Consider the following 20,665-nt stretch of genomic DNA (forward strand, 5'->3'; position numbering starts at 1 on the left):
CGTGATATTCCATGTGATGTCAGGATCTGGCGCAGGCTCCGCCCCGTGATATTCCATGTGATGTCAGGATCTGGCGCAGGCTCCGCCCCGTGATATTCCATGTGATGTCAGGATCTGGCGCAGGCTCCGCCCCGTGATATTCCATGTGATGTCAGGATCTGGCGCAGGCTCCGCCCCGTGATATTCCATGTGATGTCAGGATCTGGCGCAGGCTCCGCCCCGTGATATTCCATGTGATGTCAGGATCTGGCGCAGGCTCCGTCCCGTGATATTCCATGTGATGTCAGGATCTGGCGCAGGCTCCGTCCCGTGATATTCCATGTGATGTCAGGATCTGGCGCAGGCTCCGCCCCGTGATATTCCATGTGATGTCAGGATCTGGCGCAGGCTCCGCCCCGTGATATTCCATGTGATCTCAGGATCTGGCGCAGGCTCCGCCCCGTGGTATTCCATGTGATGTCAGGATCGGGCGCAGGCTCCGCCTCGTGATATTCCATGTGATGTCAGGATCTGGCGCAGGCTCCGCCCCGTGATATTCCATGTGATGTCAGGATCTGGCGCAGGCTCCGCCCCGTGATATTCCATGTGATGTCAGGATCTGGCGCAGGCTCCGCCCCGTGATATTCCATGTGATGTCAGGATCTGACGCAGGCTCCGTCCCGTGATATTCCATGTGATGTCAGGATCTGGCGCAGGCTCCGCCCCGTGATATTCCATGTGATGTCAGGATCGGGCGCAGGCTCCGCCCCGTGATATTCCATGTGATGTCAGGATCTGGCGCAGGCTCCGCCCCGTGATATTCCATGTGATGTCAGGATCGGGCGCAGGCTCCGCCCCGTGATATTCCATGTGATGTCAGGATCTGGCGCAGGCTCCGCCCCTGAGATGTCAGGGTCAGGCACAGGACCCACCTTTGTGTCAACTCTATCTTCGGAACAGCTGGTGCCTCATCAACAGCTGCTGTGCAGACTCCGCCCAGCGACGACCCAGTGGTCTGATCTGTAATCATTAACTTCAGCCGTGCAGCCTTTCCTCGGATTGGCTAGTCAATTAAAGACAATCATCACCTTCAGCCTTGCAGCCTCTCATCCGTTTGGCTACCTGCCCTTTAAATGCTCACTGATTCCTTCTGCAAATCGGCTTCTGCTTGCCGTGCTGGTCTTGCCTTGCTTTACATTGTCTTATGTTCCAGTTACCGTGACCACGGATCTCTACTCCCCGGACCTCTGTAACCCTCGACCTCGGCTTGGATACCTACCACTCTACTTTCTACTACTCTCGACCTCGGCTAAGTGATCTCAACTATCCTCCAGTCTCCTACCCTTGATCACGGTGAGTATATTTACTAACCTTACCTCTCCAACCCTGACTCGGCTACACGACAACGAACCTGCACACCTGAAGTGGCCTCTCGGCTACAGGTCGGTGTTTACAAATCCCCACCTCGGCCTCGCGGTCCTGTCCTGTTTGTGGCGAGCACCCGTTACACAAACTAAGACTTCCTGATCCTGTAACAGGCAAATGACCGAGGCACGTTACTGAACTGGAAATTATTTTAAAATAGGTTAGAACCTGACGAAGCATCGGGAGAAGCGAAACGCGTTGTTCGGGTAACGTGTACCTTTGTGACTCCTGCCGGCTTCCGTAGTGTTCCGTCATTACTACACTCCAGTACTGCACACCGGACGCGGCTATCAGAGGAGCCTAAGTGAGACGCAGCCCGGAGCAGCCAGGAGCACCCACTGTTTTCTTTTTACATGTAAGTCCTCTGTAGAACTTACATTTTATCTAATAAATACCCTGTTTTAATCGTATTATCTGGATATTTGTCATCCATACGGGCATCCACTTCACCACGAGGGTCCACCCACATACAGAGGGACGGGAACGCTAGAACCAGTGAAAGATACCTTCTTTGGGGCACAGGCTTACACAGGGCCGTGTGAGTCTTTATTCTATTATATTTGTAGTTCCCTCTAATCATCCAGTGCTGAAGAGTCCGTTGCACTGTGTGATGTGGCATTAATGTATACTGTGTTGTGTGCCATCTGTGTTTTCTTCACCATTTTGCGCTCCCATACTCCATTCACTGTACCATTTGAGGATCGTGGGACGAACCTCCTCGGGTTGAGCTGCAGTACCTTTACCGGGCCAGTATTTTATTTCATGGCCGTATCACGTTTATCACGTTTGCATATATTCTTCTCTAGAAGATTGCTTGGAAGATATCTACTAGTTTATATTGGAGCACCCCAGCCTTTTCTGATCATATATCTAAGCATTCCTAGGACCACTAATCATGCAAAAATGCCACACTCATCTTGATTACAATTCTACTCCCAGCCGCCAGGTGCTGTTGGCTACTTGTCTCTACGGGGCTTATCAATAGCCTTCTCTAATACAAGATGGTGGTACGGGACAATGCCAAAATTATGTCTTGTCGTGTGGTAATTTGCTAAGAAGCTAAGGGACGGTTATCGTTTTATCATTAACGTGGGGCGGGGGGGAGCCGGGCGATAGGGGGGAAGACTCCGAAAACTATGTATTCGCGCCGCTACCGCTCAGTCTGCAATGTATGTGTGTATGTGTATATATATATTTATCAAATATTGCACAATGTTAATAAATAATTTATTCTCACAAGTCTTTTTTTTAATGTTTAAAATATTATATAATATATACACACACACATATATACACACACACCGCTTCCCCAGTGACACACAAACACACAGACCACTTCAAAGTGACTCACACAGTTACCCAGTGACACACACACACACTGACAGCTTCCAAGTGACACACACACACACACAGTGCTTCCCAGTGACAAACACACACAGTACCCTTCCAAGCCTGTCGCTCATAGCAGCACGGACCGTACACACAAAAAGTGTGCGTTATGAGCACGAGCGTTCGCACAGGCGCGCGCGTGCCCACTATAGTACGGGCCTAAGGATACACTGTAGCTGCTAAGTTACGCTAAGATAACATTATCAATTGTTACAGTTTTCAGATCAAACTGCTGGGAACATTTGCAACAAAATATCACAAGAAGAAAAGTGTTGCAAATATCTTGCATTGCTTGGGAGGTGGGTTAAAACTTGCTATAGAAATCAAAGGATGCTTTAAACTCATTACAAATGGCATTAAGAGTTGAATAAAAGCAATAACAAGAAGTCACTAATATCTAATACTACCAAACTGATTTATTAAAAAAACAAAAAAAACAACAACAACACAAGATTTCACATGTTTTGCAGCTTTAAGTATGTGAATGGCAAAAAAAACAAACAAAAATACATCCATTGCCACTTTTTCCAAAAATTCTAACTTTATATGGTAGAATGGGGAAAAAAACAGCTTTGCCATAAGCACACACAAAACCCCTATAATCATTCCTATGATACCGCTATCAATGAATAGATTTGTAAGGAGGAAATTCATAATGATATCAATCATTAATGAGCCCCACATGTACGAATGTAAAGAATAGTACCCAAATTTCAAAACTACATACATTCATAATGTAGTATGTGATGTAATCAGGGGTATTTTGTGGTGGGAAACTTAAGATCAATAGCAATTCCAAAGTTGCAGGTTATAAACAGAGTTATAAATCATCTCTCACAGAACAAACAAGAGCAGCTATTTTTAAATGTCCTCATAAAAACTATCGGATTCCACAATTAACTATGTGATCAGCATTAGAAAGGAAAAGTTATATCATAAAAGTAATAATGATAAAAAAAAGTATCAACTTGAAAACATGGACATATGATGACTTTTACTTCCTTGTATATTTATTTAAAAAAAGAAGATGTGCTTCTATAAATTGAGATGATAATCTATGATTCCAACATAAATATTAAATACAATAAAGAACCCAGTCATAAAAAGAAGAATTAAAATCATATACAAAAACACACTCCACAAAATACAAGTTCTCCAAAAGCTACATAAAGAAAATGTTTTTTTTATAATCAGCAAAGAAAAAAAGGTAAGTTTCAACGTAACGCCTCTTTATCAAGCTTATAGTCATTGCATTATGTAAATGTTGAATTCTTATTTGTTCGACATCTGTTATTAACACCTCTTTGGCTATCGAAATGTCACATTTTGTACCCACGTATCACATTAAAAAAGTGCCATTCCTTTTTTTCTTATTATATTTATTATTATTATTATTTTTGTTTCTCAGAAAAATAACTTAAATCTGCTGCAGATTCATTAGCCAGAGAGGCAAAAAACACCTCATTCCTGGAGAACAGAAAGCAGAGATTTTAACCTCTAAGGACCCAAATCAGTGAGATTTGAAAGTTCAGGAATATAACATAACATTTTAATTAAAAAAAATACTTTAATCATCGAGGTACCACTGAATTATATTGCACGGCTGATGCCAAAAATAAATGTGACTGACTCCATAATAACCAAAAAGGATGAGAAGAACAGAAAGCGCACACTTCTTGGTGCAATAACGTTTTTACTAGATTAATGAGACAAACAAACAAATAGGGGTAATACACTCTTTGTTTGTTTGTCACATTAATCTAGTAAAAACCTTATTGCACAAAGAAGTGTGCGCTTTCTGTTCTTCTCATCCTATTTAGTTATCATTGAAGTGCTGGGTTAGCACTTCCAACTGAGGGAATGGCACCTTCCTGGAACTTTGTTTTTTGGACTGTTTCTGGACTCTACGGTTGTATTTAACCCCTTAGGGGCCAACTCAAGGACATTTATACATTCATATTAGCTTGTTGTTAAGCGCCTGTAGCTGAACTGTATGTATTGTGATTATTTAACACACTTATTCACATAGTTTTGAGTTCTCCATCTTAGATACATTTTTATTCCATAATAACCAGTGAGGATTGGTATGTCTGATATAGGAGAAAATGAGGGTGTCACTGGTGCAGAAATAACAGCTTTGTGTTATTCCACAATCAACTAGTTTTGTGGTGATTTTGTTGGCTGGAGAGGAGGAAACCGCCGGACCGGCCTGCAGGGCACCCACAAGCAAAACCAAAGGGGCCTGACGTGTGATAGCATCAGGGCGCACAGGTGGCTCTACCTCCTTAGGCTGCGGCCAGGCAGGGAGCGAGCTGGCGCTCATGCGCGGTCACGTTACGCTCCCTGCTCGGCCGGGAGATTTGTGGCCGGCTAGGTGCGCGCACAGGAGGTGGGGCGATTCGGGGGGCACGGCCATGACGTCACGGAGCTGGTTCACCCTCATTGGGCGAATCGCTCACGTGACGCGCTTGTGGACGACAGATTAAAATGTGCTTGCTCTGCAAGCAGCTAAGCGCCGAGAAGGCGCTCGCTCACGCTGGCCACACACATTGCCTCAATGTGTTTCATAGCGGCCAGCGTGAGCGCGCCCACCCAGCGTCACCCTGGCCGAGGCCTTATTTACCATCCCACAGTACCACCCCGCTTTATTTATTTTTTAAATACAAGTATGGTTCTACTATATGTAGAAATAAATTGGTGAATTTTAGGAACCCCTTCTCCCTTTCAGCCTTCAAAAGCGGAAATAGTGTATACATGTTTTCTAAACAGCATGGTCAGAGGAGGTCCTCCTCAATGGGAAACCTTTGAAGTGGCACAGATATCACTATTTTTATGTAAGCCACTTGGATGACTGCATCACACAATACATTTCCCTCGCTCCTCCACTGGAGGCTGTGGTCTAACTTCCCTCTCGTTTGTCACCCGGAAGCCGCTCTAGCCCTGCTTTCCTCTCCTTCGTCACCCGGAAGCCGCTCTAGCCCTGCTTTCCTCTTGTTTGTCGCCTGGAAGCCGCTCTAGCCCTGCTTTCCTCTCGTCAGTCTGCGCCCTTGCTCAGATATCCGAGCCAATTGGACGCACTGCCCGCACTCCTCCTCTCGTTGATACTTGAAGGGACAATCTGCCCCCCTACTCTCGCTGGTAGCTAAGCGAGACGTTCTACACTGGTCGTCATGGAGACGGTGGGCCGCATAGTGAAGGCGACATTACTGCTCGGGGCTTTCACCGGGGTCGGGGGTATCCTGTGGGTACTGGTGGCACCGGGAGAGCAGCGCCGGAAGGAGATGGGGATGGTAGGCCAGGGCCTCGCACCACAGGCCAACAGGGCCCAGCTTGCACTGTCTGCATACCCTGTAACGTTAGCACCCGTGTGTCATAAACAATAGTGGCTTTAATAAGAGAGCTACATTTATTACACTTTGGGGCAGTAACTCTTTATGGGCATTATTGGAAGGATAGGGAGGGGAGAGAGACTGTCTCAAATATATCCCCCCATTATTTAAAAAGAAAGGGGCCATATAAGTTGGTAAATAAAGACAAGTAGTGGTGCTTTTTACCCTTCTAGTCCCATCACACTTCGAAACGTAACACAATACTCTGCCATGAAGTGGTGACACAGGCATGTGAAGTGTCACTCATTTGTAGCGGGTGTTACTGGTTATCTCATTTATATCTTTACTGGTCTCAGAGACTTTAAAGGAGTCTCGCACCTTACAAAAATGTCAATGCACATCATTTTTGATCCCGAGCTCTCCTCATTTATTTGTGTCTTTTGGTCATTGAGAATAAATGTTAAAAATGCAGTTTTACTGAACTCGGTTAAAATAACATGTACAGATTGTGTTTAGTCTACCTCTTTGTCGTGATCGAATTTGTTTGACGAAAGATGTTGTACATGAGTCTGAGACTTTACAAGTATCTTTCACAGATGTAGAACTAAAACATTTCACGTCGACCCAGTTAAATGCTACAGACATACACTTACTGTAATGTACCTCACTGCTACATTTACTAAGCAGCGGAGGCAGTTTTGTCTCTGTCTCCATTCCCTTTACCTGATTGCGCTAATTAGTAAATCTGTTTAACAACATTGTGTTTCCCCCCCCGCAGCATTTCCCAGAAGCAAATCCAGCCAAGATGGCCGAGGTGCGCAGACGCAATGAGTTGGTTATGAAGGTCATCAAAGAGGCTGCTGAGACAAACAAGAATGTGGCTCACAACCCCCGGTGGAGCTCATGAAGCCCACACTGAGGTTTCCCCATTCACTACCATAAACCTGCAGGCTATCAATACCTTCTTCATATGTAACTCAGAAGAAAGTTGCCATCATATGGTTGGCTGAATTCAAGGACACCGGAGTTGACTATTTAGTTTAAAGACCAATACACTGTTTGGCGTACTGCAACAATGTGTCCTATTTGAGAGGGAGATTATACAGGATCAGCATATATGTGGCACACAGTTTCATAGCTGCACTCACTGTGGGGTACAGCAGAGACAAAGATCACAGGGCAGTATGTGTACTGTAGCTAAATCAGGAAGTATTCACACTTAAACTGCAAGTTTTCAGTCATTGCTGACTCATGGGGTTTATTAACGAGGTTTCTGTGGCTGTATCACACAGTACATCTGTTTTAGTGACAAGGCAGTAGAGCTAACGTGGTAATGTGAATAATCTATGGCTTGTAATGGTGGGCAGTATCTATATTTGCATACTTAGTAAGGCACGTACACCCTTATTTTGTAAAGTGTGAATAGCATCGATCCGGCATTATCGCATGAAAGCCAAATTGAAGTCAGTGGGTCTTTTAAATGGGATAGCACCAGATTTGCGCTACTCACACTACAGAATAAGGGCCAAAGCACGTTTCGCCATATTAAAAGAGAAGAGCTTTATGAGGTCTAAGAAGCTTTTTTTTGGACCATTAGAAATGTAAATACTGTAACTGTGTTTGGTATAATAAAAGGTAGACACAAAGAAGAAACCCGTTTCCCACACACTGATTACCATTTAATTACAAACTTTAGAAAAGCATATACAAAAAATATGTATGTAAAAACATTATTTTCTCAGCAGGTGGAAGGAATCAACAATTGATTGTATTAGACCCTCATTTTACAATGTAAATGCACCAATAAATAGTGTATTCAAGTGCTGATGCTTCTATGTGGAGTTGCATACTAGATGAGGTTGAAAAAAAGATATACGTCCATCAAGTTCAACCTATGCTAAATTTAGACATACTTTATATCCTTAAGAACTCTGCAGTAGTAAAAATAGCGATTTCCTAAAATAACTGGTTAAAAATTCCAGATCACTGCAACCATTAATTCACCACAACATATTTTCCTCAGTTTGGTACGAGCACCTAACAAAAGCAGGATGCAGTGTTTAGTTTGTGAGCAATTTTGTCGTTTGGGCTACAAAGCCTAATTTTACACAGCTATTGGACATAAAATAGAAAACACATGTTATAAATGCTATAGCAAGTTTTACGTGGATGCGTGATTAAGAAAATTTTAGTTAGGACATACATTCGGCTGAAAGAGAATCAAAAGAGAAAGTCCAATTAGGGAAGCAGACAGAGGGCCTGAGAGAAGAAGATCTCTATATGGTCTTCTGAGAGGCAACGCTAAGGATCAAACATCATTACTGATGAATTCTCCACGTCTAGAAGAGCTCTCCTATGTTTAACACAAACTGTACACAGCTCTCAAATCTCACTGATTTTCAGTGAATCATATAGATTTTTTTTAGTACAAACAGTCTCATAAAAGTCAATGGACTCTTACTGATAAACCCCCCAATTAAAATTGCATTTTTTTTGGTTTAGAACCCTACAATCTCACTGGATTTGGTCCTTCATGGTTGACATCATTACCTGAGAAATCAGTAAGGGGTTAGTTATGCGTCTCCCTGGCATGCCTCCCAGGGCTTGCTGCTTGTTTTAGTTGACCACATTGAGTTGGAACAAAAGCTACAGTGATGACTTTGAGAAGATAATCTTTGTATATTGTATCTCAGCTCAACTTGATCCAAGCAAACTCCTTTTAAGTTAAGAATTAGTGAAAGGGCTTGTACTGTACATTCTTGTCCGCAGCTTGGGGTTACTCAGCATGAGACTGCAATACCTTATTGTTAAGTCATTTTTTTTTACAGAAAGAAAATAGAGTGGTGAGGGTCAGACACAAATAGGCATGTTACACAAGGGTGAAAATGTGTTCTAAGTGCGCTCAATCGGGTCTATAAATTAAAATAGTAAATGTGATCTCAAGTGTATAAATCTAAAATAGTGCAAATATAAATGTAATAACCAGGTACTAAAATAGTGCAAATATAAATCACATAAACAGGCACTAAAATAAAGCAAGATGATGCATATGAATGACTAAGATTCGCAATAAACCAGCATAAAAAACAATCATCAAGAAACAATAAAATGAAAATATGTGTCAATTGTGTAGAAAGTCACTTAACTAGAAGTCCATGCTGTATCCCCCCTATCCTGCACTTCTCTGCCTCCCCCTGGTGGCGCTGTATCCCCCCTCCCGCACTTCTCTCTGCCTCCCCCTGGTGGTGCTGTATCCCCCCTCCTGCACTTCTCCCTGCTTCCCCCTGGTGGTGCTGTGTCTCTCACCTGCACTTCCCTCTGCCTCCCCCTCGTGGTGCTGTATCCCCCCCCTCTCCTGCACTTCTCTCTGCCTCCCCCTCGTGTTGCTGTATCCCCCCCTCTCCTGCACTTCTCTCTGCCTCCCCATCGTGTTGCTGTATCCCCCCCTCTGCTGCACTTCTCTCTGCCTCCCCCTGGTGGCGCTGTATCCCCCCTCTCCTGCACTTCTCTCTGCCTCCCCCTGGTGGCACTGTATCCCCCTCTCCTGCACTTCTCTCTGCCTCCCCCTGGTGGCGCTGTGTCCCCCTCTCCTGCACTTCTCTCTGCCTCCCCCTGGTGGCGCTGTATCCCCCGCTCCTGCACTTCTCTCTGCTTCACCCTGGTGGCGCTGTATCCCCCTCTCCTGCACTTCTCCCTGCTTCCCCCTGGTGGCGCTGTATCCCCCCTCTCCTGCACTTCTCTCTGCTTCCCCCTGGTGGCGCTGTATCCCCCCTATCCTGCACTTCTCTCTGCCTCCCCCTGGTGGCGCTGTATCCCCCCCTCTCCTGCACTTCTCTCTGCCTCCCCCTGGTGGCTCTGTGTCCCTCTTCTGCACTTCTCTCTGCCTCCCCCTGGTGGCGCTGTATCCCCCCTCCTGCACTTCTCTCTGCCTCCCCCTGGTGGCGCTGTATCCCCCCCTATCCTGCACTTCTCTCTGCCTCCCCCTGGTGGCGCTGTGTCCGCTGCCGGGTAGGCGGGCCCTGGCTTCCCGCAGCAATAAGAAAAGGATCGAGGAGACGCGGCGGAGACCGAGCGTCCGCAGCAGCAGCAGCCGCCGCCTCCCGCAGCCCGCCCGTCCCGCGGAGAGCCCGAGCCTCATGACGGGAGCTCCATGCTGACTAACTGCAGGACATGGGGATCCTCAGCATTACTGACCAGGTGACGCGCGCCCCCCGCTCCCTGTACTCCAGCCCGGGGATTTGCGGCCTAGCTGCGCCTCGGGCCACAGAGGCCCGACCTGACTGGGGGAAGGTGTGCTGCGCCGGCGGGAGCGGGGAGTGCGGCCTCCCTGCAAAGCCTGAGTCTGTAACCTGCTCTCTCCCCCCCGCACGTGGTTTTCCCGCCCAGGGAGCAGCTTATCTCAGACCAGAGCTCCTGCCCGGGATTACACGCCCCCCTCTCTGCACTGGTAACCCGTGTGCGGTCTCGCTACCCGCAGCCTGGCACGGAGGGGCTTGTGCCTGGCTCTTCCTCCATGACTGGGCCTTGTCCTGTGGGGTCCCCTGTGCACCTGGGCTGGGTATGACCCGCCCCACCTCCTCTCCCATCACTGGCCTTGTCCCCTGGGGTCCCCTGTGCACCTGGGCTGGGTATGACCCTCTCCCATCACTGGCCTTGCCAGGTGCCCACCACAGGCTGATTTCCCTGCACGTATGCGGTGGTTTTGGCCTGGGGACCCCCTCCCTGGCCCCTCTTGCTCGCAGGCTGGTTATGTGATGCTCTGCCCCCACCCCTCCCCCCGGAAACATCGCTCTCCTGCACCAGCACTCTTGCTGCTTTTAACCCTTTAGCTGCCAATGCGTTGCAATGTGTTTGCAGGCCCTTCTGTCAACCAGGAGGTTAAGGGCCTCTATCCCATCGCGGCGAGTTCTCCGCAGAGGCGTTTAACCGTAACCGTGCGATTTGCCAAAAGCTCGGCGTTCCCGTGCAAAGGCAAAGGCTGCGACTGGAGAGTCCGGTATCTGTAGCGATTTGCAGTGCCGGGCCATGAACGCAATTTCCTTTCTGTGGTCTGCCCATTGCAGCAGGAATTTGATGCAACAGCTTGTGACACTTTGTTAACCCGTTCCCTGCCAGAGAGGGACAGCAATACATTGCAGAGCAGATCGGATCCCTTGCAAGTGCATTGTGGTGTAGGTGCTTCTACCAAGTCATCCTTTCCCAGCAACCCCCCCCCCTCATGTCTACTGTGGGGTATAACATTCCTACTTCCTAGGATGGATTATAGCGCTGCTCATCACTAAACCCACACGTGACGGTAGCTAGCAGACTTTGTTATACTTTAAAGGGGCAATTCCTCCTAAGACCAAAGTGTTAGATTGGCAGCTACTTTCTCTTTACTGTTTTTTTAACGCTGACCCAGTTGCAATAAAAATTGAAGACATATCAAATGCCAAGAGAGGCCGTGACCTGTTCAATTGGTTACATCTGGGTGATGCTCGTTTTACCAAAATCCGATGCCTTTTAAGTCAATTTTTTATTTTTTAACATTAGTTTTTAAACATGGTCAGTTGCGACTCTGGGGGTGTTCTCATTTCTTCTGGTTGTTCCCTCATGTCAGCGGTTGCACAGCCTGCTCACCCCATCCCTAATCTTTATGGGCTCTGTGCTGAGGACAGGGTAATAGAAAACGCCTGTTTGAGAAACACTCCCTGATTCAGAGGCCACAAGAAATGCAATTTGTAATATCCGAATAAGAGACCACATCTTTCCTTTGTGTTCAGATAAATAAAAGATGTGGTGTTGCAGCAAGAGATTACACTGGCAACATTTGCATGTTTTATATAATGCTCTATAATAGACTGTACAGTATGTGTGTTTCTCCTGTACTTGCATAATATACCTGTATTTTGGTTTCGGCCATACGTACTGATATTTCATTTTAAATCACACCACCATGCTCTTTTGCCCTGAAAACCATTAACCGTTTAACAATTTAGTTCTTTATGCCCCTTTAGTCAGTGCTGTGTGGTGGTATTTATACAGTGAGGCCCTGCAGGAGGTTACACCACCATTTCTTCTGTTCCCATCTAGTTGAATCCATCAGTCTGCTGTCACAGCAGCAAGTGCAAACCCACTGCAATTCTGACTCCTGTTTTATGGGAGCCTGTGAACGTGGGAAGTAAATACTAAAGTACAGTCCCACACTCCCCAAGATTAAACCGTAGCAGTAAACATGCCTTTTTCCAGACCAGATACCTATAAGTATTGTTGAAGAGGCAATCTTGCAAGAGTATTTGAAGTAAGAGGCTCCCCTTGTTGGTGAGCCCCTGGTATCTGAGATACTTACGGGTTTCTTTAAAGATGATACCTGCTGTCATGCAAAAGGAAGACTGTCATCCATTACGGCTTCCTATTGGCGTGCACCTCGGTGGCCATTTTGTTTCCCCAGGTAGTGCAGCAAAGATGGCCACATAGCTGTAAATATCTGGTAAACCCAGAGGGAGGGGTTTCTGGAACTGAAAATGGTGTGCATGTTTTTAAAAAAAAAAATTAAATTATTATTATATTGTTGAAAGCTCCAGGAGACACCATAGTTAGTGCTGCTTTAAATAATAGTTTGTAAATATTGTAATCCTTAATCTTGGCAGGGTTTTTACTTCAGTCTCACCTGATTGTGTGATGTCTGTAATAAGCAACCGCCTGCCTTCTCCTTCCACATCAAAAGTACCCTCTCCTACTTCTAACAGGGATCCATCATATAGCATGTATTCTGCTTTTGATGGCATAATAATGGCAAACAAGAGCGCACGGCATAGTGAGCAAAATGTAAATAATGAAAGTAACAGAGGTGCGCACACGTCCCCAAATGATAGGCCCTCCAAAAAAATCTCCATGAACGGTCAACCAAAAATAGGGAAATCGTCTAGTCTGCACACTGCAACGTTGGCAAAAATACAAATATTTACAAGAATAACACCAACATAGAAATCTGTAAAAATAACTATACAGACCAGTGGTTCCAACTTTTTGTTTGAATTTTGAGGAACTCGCAACCCCCTCTAAGGCTGCGCTTATAGTGCTGGCGATGCAACGTCGCGGCAAAACAAATGCATTGCCGATGTCGCGTGCGTTTATAGTAAGCGCGGAGCGACGAATTGGTCGCGATCGCTGGAAGTCATCTCTATTTGATTTTCCAGCGACCGTCATGTCGCCGTCACTATAAGTGTAGCCTAATAGGAACTCCGTGATCAGATGCATTGTAAATTCGTCTGTATTTGATGCCATTTTCTGGTCATTTAAAAATTGTAGGGAACCCTATAGGGATGCCCGGGGAACGCAAGGGTTCCTAGGAACACTGGTTGAAAAACTCTGGACCAGACAGATGTTCCATGAGCTGCGTGCATTACGTCCTGTAAGAAACCTGTTCCTCTCAGGCAGGGGTTTGTGCATGAGACTCATGGAGCCCATTTTGGTTGGCCAACTAACAAATGGTTTCCTTGTAGATGCAATGTTCTCCATCTTCTAAGAGATTAGGTAGAGATCACAAAAACCGCTAAGCATTTAGTTACCACTGAAATGTTCTATAATTAAAAAAAGTGTGTGTGTGTGTGTGTGTGTTGCAAATGAGGGAATCTGTAGTAATTTGGAATAGAGCAGCGTGAGCTGGCATTGTGCAAGGCAATCGGGAGAAGGTATTTCTGAACCAGGTTATTTTTTTTTTTTTATTATTTATTTATAAAATATTTTACCAGGAAGTAATACATTGAGAGTTACCTCTCATTTTCAAGTATGTCCTGGACACAGAGTAAAACAAATAATACATGGTTACAAGTACAGTTAAATAAATGAACAGGGTTGGTACCATAGAGCATTTTAGTTATTTACTGTTGGTTTAATACACTTAACGTTGGCTCCTTTAATGCTGATTTCTTGGGCTAAGATGTTTCACAGTACATGTATAGTGCAAGGTAGGATGTAAATGTTGATAAGTGCCATTGTGTGTTGAGAGCCAACTTGCCCAACTCCTGCAAGAGCTGGTGTAACTTGGCAGGAGGAAAAACGTTCTCTAATGTTGCTTAATGCGGTTGAAATCCCGGTGTGTGCGCTCTCCTTGTGATCTAAGGCCGCGGGCATGGTGCCTCGGGCCGCGCTGATCAGCGCTCCTGCTCTGCCTTGCCTGCTCAAGATGGAGCTTTTTTCTGTCCTGGCAGACGAGGCAGTGAGCGCGCTCTGGGGGCGAGAGGCGGGGCTAGTCCCTCGCTCCCATTGGATGTGAGCGGTCACGTGACCGCTCCTCCGCTTCCCCGAGCGGCAAATTTTAAACTTGCCTGTTTCGGCAAATTTTCTGAGCCTCCGCACGCATGCGGAAGCGGCTGCTAAAGCCGTGCTGATGACAGATGCAGGGGGTGAGTGCATCTGCTCAGCACGGCTCAGCAATGCTCATCCCACTTTGTCCCAGGCCTTAGGCAAATCATTTTATCCTGTCTCTGGCACCAGCCAACGCTTAGATTGTGATCTGTATGGGACAGGGACTCCTTGTGCCTCTATTATGCTATGTGCAGCGCTGCATACATTGTTGGAGCTATGGATACAATTATTGTACTTGTGAGTACTTTTCTTGTGCTGGCACCTAGAACACAGTCTGTAATTTGTGCTATTGCAAGTAAAAGGTGTGGGGTTACACAGAGTTGGTAATACCATGCCGCTGATTCCTGTGCTGCTATTTCTGCCAGGAAAATGTAAAATTGCTGGTCCTTGCAAACTAGCAAAAATCTGATTTCTTGCTCGGAAAGATACTTGTGAGGTTGCTCTTTATCATGCAGCTAGTATTTTTCCTTTAACACATACAAGGAATTACCTGTCCTTGATTTTGAAGCGTTGGAATGAGGTACACTTTTCAATAAATCATTTGTTATATATTTCGTTATTGTGACATGCTGCTGCCCCCCATTTCCCCCTTGTGTTTGTGGCTTGTATTTGGGGACTAGATAGAGCAGTGGTTCCCAACTCCAGTGTTCAAGAACTCCAAACAGGTCGGGTTAAGGATACCCCTGCTTCAGCACAGATGGCTCAGTCCAGGGCTGTTGGTGACTGTTATTTGTGCTGACGCAGAGAAATCATTTAAAACCTGACTGAGGGAGAGTTTGAGATCTACAGTTGGGAACCACAGAGTGCTCATCCAAATAATGATTTATAGACGTTATTTACATTGTATCTGGTGGAGTTGAAGGCCTTTCTAATCCCAGCCATGTATTCTATAGTGAAAATATCCAGTAGTGTTTCACTTGTGGACCGCTACATATTGAGCCGTGATCCTGGAATAATGAAACTAGTGTAGTATTGATTCGTTTATTTCTGGTGAAAATACACAAATATAATTTTGTGCATTTAACCGCTTCTGTCATTCTGCTGTTTTTTTTTTGTAGCTTGGTTTTGAGCTTGTTTACGCTTTTAAGAGATTGTGTGGAGTGTGGAAAATACACTACCTCTCACGTTGTGGTGTTTTTTTTTTTTTTTTTTTAATTTTTTTATTTCAAGCCAAACGCTTCAGAGATCATCATTGAGGTCAGACTAAGGTGTGTGTGTGTGGCTGACCCTATAAAGAAACATGTTTAATTACAGGTATCAAATCTTGTGGGGGTGTAATGTGGTAGTATTTGTGATACTTGGGTATGCAAGGTTAGAGAACAGGTTTTGGCCAGATAAGGAACCGTTGCAAGTGAGGGGAAAATAAGGATGTATTTGTGTAACCATATCACTAATATGTCCACAAGTGTGGAAAGCAGTGTATTTGCCTTGTCCCTTATTTTAGCTTATTTTCGTTTCTCCATCATGTTTGAAACGTCTGGGTTCTAGTGTTGTGGTATCTTCCTTTGTGCCAATTATCTCGCAGGTCAGGTGCACGCGCTTTTAAAGCCTATTTAGACATTAAAAAGTGACACAAACCCTTCACCGGGCAGTAAATAAAAAGACCACTTGAGGGTACATTTGCATGAGACAGGTCTGCAGCCCTGTCTTTCTGTCTTTCCTTGTTTATCGCTTGGATTACAATGCTTCCACTGCAGCCAGGCTTTCTGGGTAATGACATGCAAATGAGCACAGTGTCACTCTCTTTACTTATTCATTTTAACATGGCCCCCCCACCCCCCATGCCTGCCATATCCACTGATTTTTCAGCACATTTTTAAAGCCTTTTTAAAAAAAATAACTGCATGAAAGTTGGTCATGTTGGAGGGATTTCTGTGAGGAACACACTGATTTTGGTACCAAATAAAGTTTGATCAGCTGAGCTAAATTTCTAAGTCAAGAGACCGGATCTTATTTACTGTGATGTGACAGAGAATACAACACTTAACGCCTGTTTTAAGAGCACTTTAATATCTCCGTGGCACATGGTGGGGTATTTCCTGATGGGTCTTGGTTTCAGTAGCTGGTTACCTGATGCCAAGTTTCTCTCTCCACTTCTCCCTCACCAGCCTCCACTGGTCCAAGCAATATTCAACCGCAACGTAGAGGAAGTACAGTCATCGTTGAACCAGAAGGAAAATGTCAACGTGTTGGTGAGTCTTGCCCTATCGCATGGGTTTTGCCCTACCTCAGTTTGGGTTTTCTGCTAATATCCATAGTCAGAGCTGGGGCTAAAATGGAGCGGAGAGACGGTTCTGTGTGTTAATGCCTTCACATTTGTAGGGCCAAGCACTGCAGTTTGTTCCCTTCAGCACAGATGTATCAACTACGGAAGTACCGGGAGTTCAATTAGGCTCCCGCAAGCTTTTCCTGTTCAGATATGTTTGAAGGACCATCATACATACTGGGATTATTAATCTATTAATAAATGCACATTGCATATTTATCAAACCTAATGGACCACTATCTGAAAGCAGCATGTCGGTCAATCTTAAGATTCGAGGCGACCAATTCAGGGATTTGAGGAACCCCACCCAAATCATGGGAACTGCCAGTTGTTTGAGATCCATTTAAAACCCGTTTAAGAAAGGCACAGCACTTCCTCTTTTCAGATAGGCAGCCATGTTGGGTGTCCTGGAAGCGGAATCTTAGCCGATCGATCACAAGAGAACGGATCGATCGGCATCTTGGATAATTACATTGTCTGTCTTAATGGATAGGAACTTCTACAGTTTATTAAAACAAAAAAATGGCAAAGCCAATGCTCCGTTTTAAGAGAATAGCTGTTATATGCATCATCCTAGTGAAGGGAGGGAAGCTCTTGCAAATCACAGTATGGGGAGAAGGACCCGTAATAACATTTATCTGTGTATATCAAGCTTGTTTAAATAAGAGCCACACACACTAACAAGTCTATTTTATGGACCGTCCTTTCTGAAGTTCAGATTCACAACAGTGCTCACTCCTCAGGGTGTACACATAATTGACTCATGTAATTGTTTTCTTTCTAATAGTCGGGTCAGTCATGGTGAGACCAGAATGACTCCCATCATTTAGTGCTCTATGTTGCGTATAGAGGTTGTGGTAGACTTGGAATAACGTTGATACTTCTACTGTGTGTGTGTAAATGCCAATTTTATATATACCGTGGCTCTCTGATTTTAAGTTCTGTCACACTAGCACCAAAGGGAAAATTGATGCACGTGGCTGTAGATAAACATTGCACGTCCTGATTTGTTAAAAAATGTTTTTTTTAAATAATAATCAATGGTTTCCCTTTCCTCCCTTAACAGGACCAAGAGAGACGCTCTCCCCTGCATGCTGCTGCCTACATAGGAGACATCCCAGTTATTGAACTATTAATACAGTCCGGTAAAGACTTAGGATGTTGCCCTTGTTACTACTTTGTATGCCTGAGGAGGTGGGTTAGGAGGCACCGGGCATTGCAGGGGGATATAAGATTACCAGGGGGAGGATTCCTTGAATCTGCAGCATGTGAAAGCCTCTGTCACAGAGCTTCCATAAGCCCACACTACTCTCTGCAGTCTGCCATACAGCAGCAGAAGGGTGGCTCTCTGCCTGCCTGTCTGTGTGGCTCCCTGCCTGTCTGTGTGGCTCTCTGCCTGCCTGTCTGTGTGGCTCTCTGCCTGCCTGTCTGTGTGGCTCTCTGCCTGCCTGTCTGTGTGGCTCTCTGCCTGCCTGTCTGTGTGACTCTCTGCCTGCCTGTCTGTGTGGCTCTCTGCCTGCCTGTCTGTGTGGCTCTCTGCCTGCCTGTCTGTGTGGCTCTCTGCCTGCCTGTCTGTGTGGCTCTCTGCCTGCCTGCCTGTCTGTGTGGCTCTCTGCCTGCCTGCCTGTCTGTGTGGCTCTCTGCCTGCCTGCCTGCCTGTCTGTGTGGCTCTCTGCCTGCCTGCCTGTCTGTGTGGCTCTCTGCCTGCCTGCCTGTCTGTGTGGCTCTCTGCCTGCCTGCCTGTCTGTGTGGCTCTCTGCCTGCCTGCCTGTCTGTGTGGCTCTCTGCCTGCCTGCTTGTCTGTGTGGCTCTCTGCCTGCCTGCCTGCCTGTCTGTGTGGCTCTCTGCCTGCCTGCCTGCCTGTCTGTGTGGCTCTCTGCCTGCCTGTCTGTGTGGCTCTCTGCCTGCCTGCCTGTCTGTGTGGCTCTCTGCCTGCCTGCCTGTCTGTGTGGCTCTCTGCCTGCCTGCCTGTCTGTGTGGCTCTCTGCCTGCCTGTCTGTGTGGCTCTCTGCCTGCCTGCCTGTCTGTGTGGCTCTCTGCCTGCCTGCCTGTCTGTGTGGCTCTCTGCCTGCCTGCCTGTCTGTGTGGCTCTCTGCCTGCCTGCCTGCCTGTCTGTGTGGCTCTCTGCCTGCCTGCCTGCCTGTGTGGCTCTCTGCCTGCCTGCCTGCCTGTCTGTGTGGCTCTCTGCCTGCCTGCCTGTCTGTCTGTGTGGCTCTCTGCCTGCCTGCCTGTCTGTCTGTGTGGCTCTCTGCCTGCCTGCCTGTCTGTGTGGCTCTCTGCCTGTCTGTCTGTGTGGCTCTCTGCCTGCCTGCCTGTCTGTCTGTGTGGCTCTCTGCCTGCCTGTCTGTGTGGCTCTCTGCCTGCCTGTCTGTGTGGCCCTCTGCCTGCCTGCCTGTCTGTGTGGCTCTCTGCCTGTCTGCGTGGCTCTCTGCCTGCCTGCCTGCGTGGCTCTCTGCCTGCCTGTCTGCGTGGCTGCCTGCGTGGCTCTCTGCCTGTCTGCGTGGCTCTCTGCGTTCCCAAACTTAATCTCGCTGTGTGTGTGGTGGGATGGGTAAGTTTAAGCTAAGAGAAGGACCCACATACCTCCAAACAATTGTGAATTTTAAATCTTGAAAGCTCAACCCGAACCCACAGTATTATATATTGGTATATTTAATTGTGCTCCTGGGAAAGGGGCCTCAAATATACAACCGTACACATTTGGTAGGCTTCAACTTCCTCTAGTGTGCACAGACGTCTCCAGAAATCTAGTCTGGATGTGTCCTGGCTCTACGCTGCTTAAGGCCTCGGATATAGTGGGAGCGCCTGTCAGCCGAGCGATCTGTGGCCTGAGAGCCACAGCAACGGGGAGGCGTGGCAGGGACGTCACGAGACTCGTTCGCCCTCATTGGCTGAACCGCTCACGTGACCCGGCAGTCGCGCGATAAAAACAAAGTCTCTTGTCTGCTGAAAACGCTGCTGCGCCGTCACGCTTCATTGTGTGCTCTATGGCCAGGCTCATAGAGGTGCGGCCTGTTCGCCCGGTCGCACACACTATGGACGTGGCCTTAAACTGCGTCCCATACCTCCCGACTCATTGAATCAATACTTAGCCAGGTCCTAAACATCACTCTTGTGACACAAGGCAAAAATGCCTTTTTTTAATAGTAAATATCTCTTGCATTCAAAGAAAACAATATTTTTGGCGTAGCATATTAATGTTTCCATTTCTGTAACTTGGTATGTGTCGCGGGTATATTCTAAGTGATTTGTTCCTTTTATTTCTTTAGGTGCTAATGTAAACGCAAAAGATTCGGTCTGGCTTACTCCCTTACACCGGGCTGTGGCAGCACGCAACGAGGTAATTTACCTTCTAATCTGCTCGTCTCTCCCTTCTGCTGCACGTCCCGGGACGATAGACACCAGTCTGAGAGCTTCATGTAGTTAACCCCATGGCTGCCAGAGGGAGAAAGTGGGATAGAGGTTGAGTAACACTTGATTGCCCACAAATCCCCATTGTGGCCCCCATGAGAAAGAAAGTGTTCACTCCACTCCTCACTCCCCCACACACTTGTTTTTTTGTATGAAACAAGCAGGGATTGCGCTCGTGAAAGCATGTTTTTCAAACGGCACAGAATATAAGGGAGTTTGGGCTAGGTCACTTGAGTATCTGCGCTCACACAACCGCCCCCTCCCTCCCTCCTTCTCTAAAACACCATTTTACACTCATCCCAGTTTAGTGGCCGAGTGCATTTTTTTAAACTGTGGTTATGCTCCTTTACAAGACCCTATTTAATAAGGAGCTCTAACATTAAACACCTAGTGACCTGCATAGGTCAATGCAAAAAGAATCATTGTTAAAGACGCAATCCATCCTAACATATTCTACATTTACCGGATTGGAACTCTGCCGGTCCTCCAGTACCGACCCGCACCAATTTCTGCTCCA

At 46.4% G+C, this 20,665-nt stretch overlaps 2 protein-coding genes across 3 annotated transcripts in view; both read left to right on the plus strand.

Annotated features, from left to right (window-relative positions):
• The first annotated feature begins 5,796 nt into the window (after positions 1-5,796).
• Positions 5,797-7,945, plus strand: UQCC3 (ubiquinol-cytochrome c reductase complex assembly factor 3). The gene is made up of 2 exons (XM_075591303.1): positions 5,797-6,083; positions 6,901-7,945. The coding sequence occupies exons 1-2, from the start codon at positions 5,964-5,966 to the stop codon at positions 7,027-7,029; spliced, it is 249 nt and encodes an 82-aa protein (XP_075447418.1). The 5' UTR covers positions 5,797-5,963; the 3' UTR covers positions 7,030-7,945.
• Positions 7,946-10,139: 2,194 nt separating this feature from the next.
• The window catches only part of ANKRD52 (ankyrin repeat domain 52), a 57,521-nt gene continuing 46,995 nt past the window's right edge, over positions 10,140-20,665 (plus strand). For both annotated transcript variants that reach the window (XM_075591304.1, XM_075591305.1), the window contains exons 1-4: positions 10,140-10,319; positions 16,580-16,663; positions 17,804-17,882; positions 20,007-20,077. In XM_075591304.1, coding sequence (XP_075447419.1) covers positions 10,293-10,319; positions 16,580-16,663; positions 17,804-17,882; positions 20,007-20,077 — 261 coding nt within the window. In that variant the 5' untranslated portion in view covers positions 10,140-10,292. The remainder of the gene's footprint in view (positions 10,320-16,579; positions 16,664-17,803; positions 17,883-20,006; positions 20,078-20,665) is intronic.

The sequence above is a fragment of the Ascaphus truei genome, chromosome 3, assembly GCF_040206685.1.
Source record: "Ascaphus truei isolate aAscTru1 chromosome 3, aAscTru1.hap1, whole genome shotgun sequence".
In the NCBI taxonomy this organism is placed as follows: domain Eukaryota; kingdom Metazoa; phylum Chordata; class Amphibia; order Anura; family Ascaphidae; genus Ascaphus; species Ascaphus truei.